Raw genomic sequence first — 15,461 nt, forward strand, 5'->3', positions numbered from 1 at the left:
TTAATACATTTCATCTATAAGTTCATAGGCTCTAATATATAAACAATTATATTTTTTAACTTTAATATTATATGATTCAAATTCCTTCAATTCATCTGTCATAGTAAACAAATCTTTTTTATAATTATATAAATAATTATTATTATAATATCCTTCAATAGCTAAATATTCAGCCCTTTTCTCTTTCATAATATATTCCTTTATACATGGTAAAATGTCATTAATCAATATATTAATTCTGAATAATAATATCTTAATAAAAATATGTTTTGAATTTCTTAAAAATACTTTCAAATCATTAATTGTATTATTAATAACAAGTTCTAAATTTAAATATTCTAATCTACAAGGAAGAATATGTGCTAAATTTAATAATAATTTTGTACTAAGTTCATTTTCTTCATCATGCATAAATAAAGTATTGTAATTATGAACATCTATAGAAAGATAATTAAGGTTTTGTACAAAATTTTTAATTAAGCTTAATACTAAACAAGAACTCTGAATATTAAATATATTTAAATCAAAAAATTTAATTTTTTCACAATAATTATTAATCAATACTAATAATTTGTGTTTTAATTCATCATTAATAAATAATTTAAATCTAATATTTTCTAAATATTTCCCAGATTTTTGAAATAATGATTGTATTAAATCAATTTGTAATTTTTAATTATCTTCACGTATCATAAACAAAGATCTTAATTTAAATGGTTTATTAATATCAATTATTTGTTGAATAAAATTAGAATTTAAAATATGACAATAAAGTATATGAATAGATTCTAAAACATTTAATTGTTCAAATGCTTTTTTTATATATGATATATTTTTAAAATTAATTCCATGAAATATAATTATTTTTAAATTATTTGAATTATTATGATTAATGATATTATATAATGGAAAACTATCATATGATGATGATGACTTACTATATATTGGATTATTATATGCTAAAAAAAATTTTTTAAGATTTTTTTGTGAATTAATAATCTGTAATAATTGGTTTTCAATCGCCATACAATCATTATTAAAACTTTCATATTCTGAAAATTTAAAATGAAGTGATGAAATTAAATTACATTTAGAATAAAAACATTTTAAAAAATTATAATTTAAAATTTTTTCATTAAAATGAAGTTTTAAATTTTTAATATTACTAATGAATTTTGGATTTTGTAAGATTAATTCAAAAACAGAATTAAAATATTCATTATTTACATTATGAAAGGTATATGCTATTTCAATTTCAAATGTATGTAATTTAACTCCATTTTCAATGAACACTTTAATTAATAATAAAAAAATAACTCCTGTTGAACAGGTGAATAATTTGTTAGTTTTAATCCAATTTACAATAGTGAAACAAATATTTTGTGTATTTAAACATTTAATAAAATTGGAATAATTAAATAATGTATTTAATAAATTATTATTAATTCCATGTTATTTAGTTGTGTTTTGTCTTTTTCATTTAATTTTTGTAAGTAAATTTCAATAAAGTGAAAGTTTTTAGGATGTTTCATTGAAAATGGATCTTTCCACAATAATGGAATTGTCGTATTACACCATAATCTATTAACTAAAATACATGAAAGTAATGTTGGAATGTCATCCCAAAGGTATTGTATAATATTACTTGTTAATTCAGGTAAATTCCCTAATATAAATTTTGAACATGCCATGTTGACAAATGAAGAAAGAAATGAGGAGTATTTTTATTTTAAAAAAAAAAATATCAAATTGGTCAAATTTACAAATTTATAATTTTTCGGAGCTATTTTTCCTATTGAATTAACATTTATGGTGATCCAGTCGTACATCTGTTTTTGTGGCGGTCACCTGTCGCGGTAAAAATTGGATACTATTCTATTTATAGATAACCTGAAATCATCACTTTAACCAATCAATTTACTCAATTTACAGAAAATCGCAAATGATCTTTAATATTTTTATTTTTACAAAAAATTGTTTCAAAATACTTACATTATACAGCAGTATCTTGTACGATTTAGTTGAGCGCTCAATCTATCTTGCATCGTAACGACGTAATGTATATTAAATAGTTATTGGATGAGGGAGTAGCTATATCGGTCACAGAACTGATATAGCCCCACATCCAATAAATGTGTTATCGTTCTGACGGTTTTGATCATGCATTAATTAATAACATCATAAATAAGCTTTCTATAAATTTCAATTTTATGCTAATTTAATCCACTTTATAAGCTTTATTTAAACTTTTCCTACAAAATATTCATTTACACCGTATTTTTTACTCCACTTTATTATATCAATCATGTGTTTTAATAAAAATATCAGTCTATGAAAATCTGCATGATCCTATTGGGCTGAACGATAAGTATTATTTATTTCATAGATAAGGAGTTGAGAATAATAGGGTTTTTCCCTTCGGGAAAAAACCCTAATGTTCCCCTTCCTATGAAATAAATAGGTAATCCCCTGGAGCGTGCCACTCATTAAATATTAACTATTTTAAACTTAACTATTTTAATCTAAAATTAGTAATTTCCCGGCTATCTATATGAGGCCAGAAATAAGTAAACGAAGATTCCCGGTCATTTATAAACTCAGCTAATCACTCGCAATTTTTGATCATGAGTGATACTTAGTGCGACAGGTAGTTAAAATTTGCGAATTTTTTTTCTTGATATTGTCGCGGGTGGTGTTTATTTAAAAAAGATGGGTAAAAAGTCTATCAATATTGGAATAAAAAGCCTATTCTTATTAGTCAAAATAAGTATATTAAAGGGTTTTATGGTACAAATACCGTGGGATAAATCAGTTATTTCACGGAGTCACTGGAATATCATGATTTCACGGTGCAGCCGTGAAAATCATTGATATCCACAGTTCCCCGTGAAATAACTATTACATGCGAAACAATATATATACTCTACTTGGATTTTATTTGATAAGGATGTGTAAAGTACAGGTGGACAACATCGAAAAGGTCAAAAGGCAAAGTAGCAAAGTAGCAATGTGACGGTAATATATCGATTCACGTGTATTAATATATACACAATGATTTTCTTTAAAGGTATTCAAATTTTTGTCAGGAAGATTTAACCATTGTCTTCAATTAGGATTGGGGATTATAAAAGATTTCTTTAAGTTTTGAACTGACAGTTCAATTCATGAACTTTCACTACTAAAATGAAATAAACTAAGATTAAAATTTCTCAATTTAATACTAAATACACCAACGTTTGAGATCTTTTTTATATTATTAACTTCTAAACAGAATGACAAATGGAAAATAAAAGATTTAAATAAATTCAGGTAAAAATACTTATTAGAGTATTTTTACAATTACATTTAACACATTCAAGCAATAATTAAGTACTTAAGGACTATAGCCTGCCTAATAATTTTTTTTTGCTCCCTTTATTAATTTTCTTCACAAAAACTACAGCTTAAATTAAATATAGTTCGGTTATCGTATTAATTAAAATTGCTCAACACCCTCAAAGTTTTTAATATTACATTTTTTATTGTGAAACTAGATTAGTCCCCGCCAATGAATGCTATGAATTACTTAACACCAATATCTTTTATATTTACATATTTTTAATTAAATTAATTATATTTTAAATAACATTACTTTTCGTACATTGCAAAGTAATTTCTATACAATGTACAGTAGTATAATGAACTTCAATAATATCTTTATTCTTTAGTTAGTATATTATTCCAATATTGTCAATACGATAAATAAAATTATTATATTTCGCGATAATAAATTTATATACATATACTGTACATATTATTTATATATAATTACCAAAGTATTTACGATGATTTTGAAGAGATTGAAAAGGAGACTCTTTCTGATGATCATTCTGCTCAAATTTTCAGCGGAAGGAAAAACGTCTTTTACGAGTTTTTTTATTAATAAAACATAAATAAAAAACCTCAAAAATGGAGTCAGCATACAAATTTACAGAATATAGATATAGGTTTCTGAAAGAAACAAAAAATATTTTCAGTGCGAACTCAAGGACTACAGCAAAAAGCCAAGAAAGAGTACCAAGAGACGGCGGTCTCAGCAAAACTGAACAGAGCTTCCTGGAGTCGATACGGAATGACGCTGTACGAAAAAAAGAGACTATACAAGAAATAGTTTTAAAGTGTTCAGCAACGACTTTCGACGTCTATATAGACAAAATAAAAAGACTCTCATGGGAAAATTCAAAGTTGCGAGAAGAGCTGCGGAGGCAAGATCACATGATGGACAAGAAAGGCAAGTTGGAGAACACACAAGAACGAATAATATCGCAGAAAAATGAGCAAATAAGGAAAATTTCACAAGAAGTAGAGAAAACGAGATCAGAACTAAATAAGGTTAAAACTGGCGTCAACAAAGAAATCGATCAGCCGAAGAAATCCAAAAAAGGCAGATCGACATCAAACAGGAGAAAACAGGAAGAAATTTTAGAGATACCAGTTTTACCCAAAAATACCAGTAATGATCAGCAGGCCAAGAAGGCACGTGACATATTTTTCTACGATATACCAAAATATTGGAGTGAGGACGACGTAAGAACAAATCTGATGAAGATAGGAACAGTTTATAGACTGCAAATTCGAGGACAATACAAATACAAAACCATTAAGGCAAAAATCGCTTTGAACGAAAATTTCGAAAAAACGTTCTTGGATGGACATTTCGGTATTTGTATTAGCAAAAACTTTATCAGATGGTACGACGCGAAATTAGGGATGAAAGGACGACAAGAGCGGGATCAATGGCAGACTGTGAGAGATCTAACTAATGAGGAAATGGAATCCATAAAGAAGGGAAATACATACAACTTCACGAAAAAACTGCAACAAACTTCCAAGACGGCGTTCATTAAAATTATCAAAATCACAAAAAACTGGAAAGTGATTGGATACTACAAGAACCTCAAAGAAATGGAAGAAGCAGTGGAGGATTCATGCACATAAGGAGATATCAATAGAGTTTGGCTTGTGAGAAACAAGAAGACGATATATAAAGACGGTGATGCTAAGATAAGGGCGACAAAAGTACAAGAGAAGATAGTCAAAGAAAAGGTTATAGCTACGGAAAATAGGACGAGCCCACCTTTACGGCCGGCAAGTGAACCGAAGACACCTATTACACCACCAGAGAGAATTTACAGAGAATTAGGGAACTTCGCCTCACGAAAAGAAAGCTTATTACATCCATCAAAAGCGGAAAAGCCACTAAGGATAAGTAAGACGCCAGACGAAAACGAAGTTGTCGAGATGATCAAAAATTGGAGAGTAGGAGAAGAGAATAGTTCAGATCAAAATGACACTTCAGAAAACAAGGGGCAACAACTGAAGAAAGATAACGTAGCGCCTGAAGAAGTGGTTGAAATCATAAAAGATTACAGAACAACGAACAAAATCAAATACGTTCAGTATCAAGAATCAACCCACGATGGAAGTTTGGTGGACAAATTGAAGGAAGTGAAAGATATCTTCAATCAAACGTCCAACGAAATGGAATGGGAAAAAATTAATATCGAGGCCGTGGACGAATTACGTAAGGAGCAAGGGATAAACAACTATGACGAAGCAAAGAATTGGGCCTTGGAAAAAAATAATTTTTTCCTTTTAGGACAAAAGATTATTAGTTTAGCGGAAAAATCAAAAATATTCCAAGAATATACTACCCTAAACGAAAATTTTAAACAAAGATTGGAGAACGAAAATCGCTACCAAGATGAAAAGAAGATTGGCGAAAAAAGACCAATATTAGAATCGCCGAGCAAATGGAGTGACTTAGAGGATGAAGAGGAGAGGAACAAGGCTTTCAAGGCATTTTATTTGGAAAAAAGGCAACGAGAGCTGATCCTATCCCCTTCCGTGAAAGAAGACAAAGAAGAAGAGGAAGAAGAAGAATTAGAACCTAAGGCATCACCATCAAAGAAGAATAGTGGAAGTGGAAAGAAAAAGAAGAAGAAGAACAACAAGAAGTGAAGAGAGAAAGAAGAGATCTATGAGGAGAAATGAATTATATTTTTAATCGAAGTCACGTGATTCACGTAAAAAAGATTCCGATAACAAAATTAACAACAAAAATGTATTTTATTTCGAATTGTTCAATTTAGTTTAGAATACTAACTTTTATTTTTTGTAGGTATAAGGGGGATTTGGTGGAATAAACTGTTTGGGTGTGAGACAGTTGGGTCTCATCTTTTTGAAGCTGCACAGGGCAGACCTGAATGCTATTACGCATTTCACCTTTAATCCTACACCTTAAAAATTAGAATTCAAATAGTTAGGTTTCAAAAATAGTTTAGTTTGCCAGTTTTAGTATAGTTTATTTTGTCAGGTACTGTATTTATTTTATTATTTTTCTGTAATGTATCTTTTAGTTCGATAAACACTCCCTATAAGAAAAAAATGTCCATAAGATGTACATAAAACAACTGATAAATAAGCGTCATTAATTAAACATAATTTAACCATCTTATGTACATCAAATACCTATATTTTAAACATAAAACATACATAAAAATGAGCCCATTTTGAACGAAATATGGTCATAATTTTGTCCATTTTATATCCGTTTTATATGCATATTCTGTCCACTTTACAGTATGTACGAACTTTGTCATAATTTATCAATTTTATATTTATTATATGATCATATTATTAATTCATTAAACATAATTAAATGTTCAATTATTTATTTATCAAATATATAGTAAAATGTTGCTACTTACAAATATATTAAATTACAAACTACTATTCCACTATTTCTTTTGCTTGTTTACTTCAGTTGATCTTGGCGGATTTAACATTTTTTTTTGGTGTTTGTTCTATTTTAACCAATTTAGTATTATTCCTCTCACATCACATCAAAACTAGAACCTACAAAAGAGAACAAATAAAACGTTAGAAAATGTTCATTAAAGGAGATGAATTCAAATAAAATAGTTCTTAATTCTCTCGCCAAGATCTGAAATCTTAAATCTACACGTCTAAAAAAAGAGAAAATATAAGTTAGAAAAGTTTCTAATTAATTAAATAAATAAATAAAAATGAAGTTATGCAGTGGAATATACGAAACTTACATTTTAAACATCTCGTGTGTTCCAGACTTGAAACCTACAAAAGAGAATAAATATTAGAAAACATTTCTGATTAAACACAAAAAAATAAAGTTTTGCAATGAGTATTGCGAAACTTACCATTTCCATTCTCCTATTAATCCAAAAGTCCAAAGCTTACAAAAAGATAATAGTTTCTTTAAAAAAAGAATAGGTTTTAAAGTCCAAATTAAAACTTTGAATCTAAACACCCAAATTTAAGGCAAAACCTACAGCAAAAGAAAATAAAATGAAATGTTAACAAAGAAGAAAGAAAAAATGGAATATTAATAATGCTTACTCACGTCCCAAGTAAAAAAAAATCTTTTCATTTTCATATACCTTCCAAATGTCCAGTTCCTATAAAAGAAAATAAATTGAGCATTAGTAATATTTACTAATGTTCTTAATTAAAAAAACCTCCCCTTTCACCTACTTTTTTAAATACTTTCTAAAGTATTTGTTGGGTGAGTCCCTACAATAAAAAAAAAATTATTTTTTATGTAAAAAAAAAGATCGGATATCTGATGATCTAAATGATATTACATCAAATATCTGGATCAGATCACACTTCTAGTCCGGAGAGAGACTTAAAAATTTTTTATTGCTAGTATTCCACATGAATCGTTCAGAAAGACAAAAAAATTCACCTAAAAAAATATAAGAAAAATAAACAGTTAGTGACATTTATTAAATAAACAAATTTGTGGATAACTCACGTCCAGAAACTGAAAAACTGCCTAAAAGGGAAAAAAATTGAAAACTTACCAAAATGTTGCACTATGAAACTACAAAAGAATCACCTAAAAAAAAAGGTAAAAGCACCCATAAAAAGAAGTTTCTTTAATAAAAGTATGAAGGAAAAAGAAAGAAGGGAGGGAGAAAGAAATAAGAAAAGAGAAGGAAGAAAGAACAAAGGGAAAAAGGAAGGAAAACGTGTCTGTAGTCTATTCTAAATTGTGTATCAGTACATGTGATATCTAACTTTTTTTAGTTGTACACAGTAGCTTGTGTAATGGAAAAGTTAGAAATAATATGTAATTATATATATATTGTATATAAAAAAAATAATCACGTGTGTCATAGTGATTGATTAAACTTTTTAGATTTCAAGCTAAAACTCTTTTAAAAGTTTGATCGAACTGTTGAAACTTTCTTTAATCATTTTTTAATTTTCTTTTAAAGGTTTATCAAAACTTCTTTTTTTTTTAAAAAAAAAATTTTGATCAAACTATAAAAGCTTTTTTAATTAATTAATTTATTTTTTTGATCAAACTGTTCTTTTTTAAAAATTTAACTTTTTTAGTTTCAAAATTTCAAAAATTTTTATTCCTCTTTAAATATTATTAATATTTTACATTCTTTTAAGTGGTTCTTTAAGTTTCCTTAGATATGAAATTTTGGTAAGTGCAAATTTTATACTTTTTTTTCTTTATTCCATCTTTTAATAAACATTACTGACTTTTTTTTTCTTTTAAGACAGTTGGATAATTATATATATATATATTCTTTATTTCTTTGAATTTCAGTGAGTTCTTCTTTATTTTTCTTTAAAATATTTTTAACAAAATGGTATTAATATTTATCTTTTTTTTTCTTTTTTTAGATGGATTTATTAAGTCGAATGTTAATGAGATACCTGCTGGTAAGCAAAATTGATAGTAGGGCTACTACTAGAAAGTAAGAGCCAGAGGAATGGCTGGAAGGAAGTAAGAGGGGAGAAAGTAGGTGATATAATGTTACAGGGGAGCAAGTCCATTTACTATTCTTTATCTGCAAACGAATTTAAAAATTCAGTTCAGAACAATCAGGTGATATTGTTGTCTAAATCAAGTTCCCACCTTGTTATAGTTGTGTCACCAGGGGCGCTATGTCAACGGAAATTTAGTACGTTGATCGCTTAAAAATCCGCGGCTATCCAATTATAACAAGAGGATTAATAGTTTTTAGATAATTTTATTTCAATATAAATTTAAAATTAAATTAATTCTACAGCACATTTTATTTTAAAATACTTCTAGAATGAGCAAACTTTTCTTTACTATAAATAATATGAATAATAACATAATTTGTCCATTAAGTTATGTTTATGAATGTTGGTAAATGTACAAATAACGTATATAAGATTATATAGTATAATTTATGTATATTTTTAATGTACAAGTAATGTATACAAAATGGCAAATCTATTTTTTTATGCATTAACATACATAATTTGTAAATATTTGTGCCATTTAATGTACATTTTATGTGCTCCAAAAAGATACAATCTTAAAATATGAGCAAATAATAGACAAATAATGGACATATATGACGTTATATGGTCAAATTATGTATAACTTATGAACAATTCATTTTTATAGGGACTCTGTTATAGGGTTGGCTTGTGATTGTCACGGCCGGCTCTAGGTATCTTGTTTATTAGAGTAATATAAATTATTAAGATTCTAATAAAGATGCGCAACAGTTTTAAAAAAAAAAAAAAAATATTTACGATGATTTTTTTTGAACTCTGCATAACTTACAAAAATTCAACATTTTTTTTTACGTTCGTTACGTTCATTCATTATTTGATCAACTCCATAAAATGATCTAATAACCTTCGATAATCACTCAATATTATTAACAACCGGAGTTCGGAATGTTACTCCAGAAATGTGCAGCTTGCATTAACATACAATACGTGTATCTCGCATTATTTCCTTTTTGACGTATCCTTAAAATATTTTAATTTAGACATATTTGAACTATTGTAATAATAATAATAATAGGATTTTTACATTAAAATGCACAATCAAAAAAATGAATTCGTAAGAAAAATCATTTGGAGTTACATTATTGTGTTTTTTTTCTTTGTTATAAAATAGAGTAAATTTCATAAGTTATACATGATGAATATGAATGTAGAATCCTATGTATTATTTGTATTATTACATTTTATAAATACTGAAATTTTTTTTCATTGTGCTTTTGAATGAATAATATGATTCTTTACATGAAAAAAAAAATTTAAAATTGTAACCGTTAGTCTAAAATTTTGATTCAACTTTTTCTCATTGTTACTTTGTTAAAATATACCAAAAAAATCATCATTAATAGGATGCATAATAACAAAGAAATATGCCCGAAGATCTGCAGGTGAAAACCAGTATTCGGCATCAAAATTTTGCCAAGTGTTCACGTGACTACGCCTCAAACTTCAAGGTAACCTAATAAAGATTTTGTATAATTCTCTTTGCATGTAATCTATTATATTGTCCATTGTTCTAATATAAAAAGTTCGTTGTAGATTTTTTTTTTTGAAAAAAAAATAATGCAACAGATCTACTTATTTATTTGCATATATTTATGTCAATTATTTTATAATTTGGATTCAAATAAACACCACATGAAAATAAATATTTTTTTTTTAGCAAAATCAATTATTCATTGTTCCTTTTACAGAATTTCATATCCTTAAAATACCTCATGGAATACGCCCTGATGATCACATTATTCCACGGCATCTTTTTATTTAGACGTCCGAACAAATTTATGGAATCTTTTTCCAATTGTTATTATTATTAATTGTTATCTGTTACTATTGAGTTTTTCTTTTTTAGGAATAAAGACTCTCATAAATGTGTCATTTTGTTTTTCTGGAAAAATATATTTTTTTTACCGATAATTCCATTAGTCTGATGATCCGCATTGCACAATTAACTAGGGTATTAGTCAGAAAATGATCAACGCCACGCAAAGCTTATGTTTATGTAAATATTCTCTCTTTTACACCAATTGTATTTTCAGTGGATGGAAAGGTCAAAAGTGGACATGCAAGGCTAGAAAAATATCAAATAACAAGCTGCCTATTTAAAATGTTCAAATTCCATATAGGGTAGTTTAAAATCCGTTTCACGGTGTGCACTTGAAAGTTGGGAGTCAATTCTAACACTATTTCAATTCCAATAACAATTTATTAGAAGCTTCTAATACACTCCACTGGAGATAGAATTACTAACATGCGTTAAATTATTTTCCTTTTTCTTTAATTTAAAAAGTGTGATTATGAAGTATAATAATAAAGAAACAGCAAGATATTAGGAAGAGAATTAATTATTCAAGGATATTCCTCCGTCGGCCTTTGGCGTATGAATATTACATCTTATACAGATGTTACTTGTATGCAAGCTAGTAATATTCTCTCTAAGAATATAAAATTTGCTTCCACGATTTGTAAAAATCGTCTAAAAATAATTCATAAAATTTTAATAAATTTAATTGTGAGCGAAATTCGATTTTTTCTTACGCTATCAAAACCCGACATTATATATTATCAAAATGAGATACTAAAAAAAAATAAAAATATCCAAATTTAGCAAAATAACGTCAAAGAATGGAAGAAATAGTCAGATAAGGAAAAGACGAATGACGTAAGAGCCGCTGTTGCAGTGTTTAGTAGTAATATATTATGTATTTTTTTTAAAAAAAAAATATGTAAATATATATTTTATTGTATATTGTTTTAACAGTCTAGCAAAGCTAGTTTTAAACAAAGCCACATGCGGATGATACAGAAAAAGTTTCTTCACGAAAATCTCTATTTTAGACGCGATGCTCTTTATCTTGATAATGTTACCACCGTATTCATGCAGGTAGTAACGAGATAAAAATAAGGAATTTGCGATGATCGGTACACGATAGGAAAATAAATGGAGTATTTAAAAATCGAAAACAGTCGGTAGAGCATTCGACGCTCTGTAATATTCGGGAGATTCCTTCTTTTACAAAATGCTAATGCTAAACTATTAAGAAAATATACCAACATACTGCCTTTCCAGCACTCCCCAACTCGTCCTTATATACTTTCCCAAAATTCGTCCAAAGTCCAACTTGTCCTCTGGACCAATTCGTCCGATATACGAATTGTCTTCCGGCCAAGTTGTCAATCGGCCAAATTCCTGAAACCACATTTCGTCCTAAACCTAAGCCTCCCGATTCCTGTTTGTCTGTTTATACTAAAAATAACTAAAATAAATAAACTATATATATAAATTATCCAATACAAACATAAATAATAAAACTATTCATTTAACCAATAAACTATCTAAAAATATACATTTAAAAAAAATAAACTAAATTAAATATATAAAATCTATTAATACGTGTGACATTATGAAATTTATTTGCTATATCATTCGTATCAAAACAGGATTCATATATAAAAGGAAAATTTAAATGAAATGATCAAAAGAACTGAACTGCTCTCTTTTTATTGAATTGTTTTGATGATATTGAAAAACAATGGTAAAATATACTAAAAATTGGAAGGAAAATTTGATTTAAAGTGTAAAAAATGTTAAATACCTGGATAAACCTATTGATGAATTAACAAAATCGTATAGTTAAAAATAATTAAAACTTAAATTAGAATTAAATGACGAATAGAATAAAAGAAATGATTATGAACTTGTAGAACCTGACAATTACGTTATAAAATCGAAGAATTTAGATATCTTAAAATATATTAAAAAAAAATGGAAATAATGTATTAATAGCGATACTAAATTAATTTTAACTTACATAATTTTAGATTTTCAAACAAAAATCTTCTCTTTACAAAGTCACGTTAAATCTTTCATAATGTATTCTAATTTTATAAACACGTTTATTTTATTTTATTTTATTTTATGTAAAGTCGGAAGGAACTATCTAAGAGAGCATTAATCCATGAGAATAGGCCCAACATTAGTTCCATCATCCATTCCATAGAACGGACCCTACCTAATTGTTATATATAGACTGGTCCAACAACACGACCGATGAAGGAACAGGTAGCCGTTAAAGAAAAAAAAAAAGAAAAAGAAAAAGAAAAACTAAATAAAGGCTACATTAAAAAGTAAACATATATATAAAAATTAAGAGTGGCAAAACTATACATTATAAAATAGAGGAATATCTATAGGCAGAGGTGAATTATAATTAACAACATCATTCATTTCCAAATGTTTGAAAAAAGGACCACTATGTAAAAAACAAACTTCTATAAAGGGTGAGAAGTCCCGTATTTTTCTTTCGCCTAAAAAGGCGCCAACTGTAAATACTGTCAGAGTTGGAATGGTTCACACTATTCTAAATTGTTTTTTGGTTACGCAAATTGGGTGTAAATAATAAAACAAAATAAGATGTAGAAATAAACTACTGCTAAGTAGAAAAAATTTTGACTCAAAAAAAAAAAAAAAAATTATAAATGTTTAATATCAATGAATCTTCACTCCAGTTGAGTCGTCCATAACAGCAGGAGAGAGACGTCTACGTTTGAATCTATCTGTGTTATCAATCGATGGGTAAAGGTTAGTAGTATGCGAAGAAAATCTTCGTTTTTTAGGTCTGAGTTCGAGCTCTTTAGCATCGTCGGAAGTGTCCACTGGCACTCCGAACATGTTAAGGTGTGATTGGTTGCCATAGCGCATGTGCTTGTTAGATCTAATATTATCATCTTCAAATATGTTGGTACAATAATTACTCATAGTCTTATAAACTTTTGATTTAGTAATTTCGTTATCAGTTTCCAAGTATTGGGTTGTCAACTTCATCATTTTATCATGAACACGCTCACAAAATGTACTCAACCTATCCTTCAAAAATTGTCGTGGTCTAACCCGATGGACTGAAGTCCCTTGCATAATTGCATTTTCTTGATTCAATCTAAAATGAGCAATACGCTCATTCTCACGTTGTAACGCACGACGTTGTGCTTTTGTAAGTGGTGGGGGCAAATTGTTGTGTAAATTATACATATAAGTAAACCACTCTCTAGAACCTGGAACTATATATACACCCTCCTCTGTGTAAAGCGGTTCCTTAGGAATTATATTTCTGTATTTGTGAGGAATAAACATATTAGGGGTTGGATTGTAGGGCGCTACTGTATACGTAATAAGGGGTAAGGATGGTAGAGTATCGTCAATCGTGGTAGTCATAAATCTTTTACCAGGACGTCCAAAAAAGGGCGTCCAAAATTTATAATTTCCGTGATGGAGGCCTTGGTTGTAAAGAAGATGTTTGATGGATTTAAGAACAAATTGTGTTTCTGAAAACAGAAATCGATATCTTTGTGCCGTAGCATATTTATGCTGTATAAGGTCCATACGATTATGTTCTTTTGTGTTGAAAATGCGTCGTTTAGCCCTATCAAAACGAGTCTCTTGAGCCTTGCTCACGCTAGGGTTGTGACTACGTCGGATACTTAAATTGCAAAGTTTTTTCCTATATATATGTTTATTATTAAGGTGTGTGATGGAGTGGCGATCCCTAGCATGGATCGTTTCTTCATAAGAAATTCCCAATCTTCGAGAATAAATTTTTTTAGTTCTATGTGTATTCCAGTGAGTGTATAAAAGATTAGCATGAAAAATCTTTGATTTTAAAGAAGCATTTGTTGAATCAACATTAAGTTCTTTTTTAACATTTTTAATATGTATAAACACATCATTTTTAAAGAATGAGGGTTGGTGAAGGACACAAGCTCTTCTAAAATCTGACATTATGAACGGTGTCGGTACTTTACAAATGGTTTTTGGAGGACTAAATCCAGGAAATCCAGGGGTAATGTAATCATGAGAACAAGGAATATATATTCCAAAGTGAAAACGATATCGTTTGTAAGAGAAATTAAAAAAGTTTTTGGTCGTTGTGTTACGTGAATCAATTTTGCTAGCACGTGACATGATAATCGCCTTTCTTTGTAGTAATTTATCTCGGATAAAATTAAAAAATTTTTGTTGAATACGCCTGGGTAAAACTCTTTGTAAAGAAAAAAAATGTGTGAGCATAACACTAATCTGGTATTTGTCATTAGGGAGTTTACTTGTGTTAGGATAACTAATTGGGCTTGTTTTCATGTGATAATCATTTGTGTGTATTTTAAGATGAATTTCATTGGTGTCTGTAGAATGATCGACTAACTCAAAAAAGAAACTTTTTGATCTACTGATGTCATAAATTTTGTTGTAACCAGCTCGATTAGGACGAGTCACGTGAAATTTGGAAAAAGAAACGTCAAGGGGATATTTTTTCTCAAGGGAAGGTAAAATGTTTAAAGACTTTGAAGATGACATAACTATAAAAATTTTGGTATACTATAATGAAAAAACTACTTCCAAAAGCAACGGGATATATAAGGAGTACTTTCCGTCGAGGCCACCAAGTGGTCCTCACTCCTTTTATACCAACGTAAAGGGTTAAAAATTATTTTTTTAAAAAAATGTGTATACTGCGGATTTCTATGAAATCTGACGGAAAGGGGGAAGAGTTTTTTTTTTTTATTTTATAAACACGTATAACTTTAAAGTTTCATTGGCTGGC

The 15,461-nt window shown here is 28.3% G+C and overlaps 3 protein-coding genes across 3 annotated transcripts; all 3 read right to left on the minus strand.

Moving 5' to 3' along the window:
• OCT59_009603 (uncharacterized protein) lies at nucleotides 1–411 on the minus strand (the record flags this gene model as incomplete). Its single annotated transcript, XM_066133693.1, has 1 exon — nucleotides 1–411. One exon carries the CDS (start codon nucleotides 409–411, stop codon nucleotides 1–3), a length of 411 nt encoding a protein of 136 aa, XP_066000110.1.
• Nucleotides 412–1,427: 1,016 nt separating this feature from the next.
• On the minus strand, nucleotides 1,428–1,691 carry OCT59_009604 (uncharacterized protein; the record flags this gene model as incomplete). Its single annotated transcript, XM_025325113.2, has 1 exon — nucleotides 1,428–1,691. The coding sequence occupies one exon, from the start codon at nucleotides 1,689–1,691 to the stop codon at nucleotides 1,428–1,430; it is 264 nt and encodes an 87-aa protein (XP_025182815.2).
• An 11,663-nt stretch (nucleotides 1,692–13,354) lies between these two features.
• On the minus strand, nucleotides 13,355–14,641 carry OCT59_009605 (uncharacterized protein; the record flags this gene model as incomplete). Its single annotated transcript, XM_066133694.1, has 1 exon — nucleotides 13,355–14,641. The coding sequence occupies one exon, from the start codon at nucleotides 14,639–14,641 to the stop codon at nucleotides 13,355–13,357; it is 1,287 nt and encodes a 428-aa protein (XP_066000111.1).
• Between the last annotated feature and the right edge of the window lie 820 nt (nucleotides 14,642–15,461).

The sequence above is a fragment of the Rhizophagus irregularis genome, chromosome 17, assembly GCF_026210795.1.
Source record: "Rhizophagus irregularis chromosome 17, complete sequence".
NCBI classification, from domain to species: Eukaryota; Fungi; Glomeromycota; class Glomeromycetes; order Glomerales; family Glomeraceae; genus Rhizophagus; species Rhizophagus irregularis.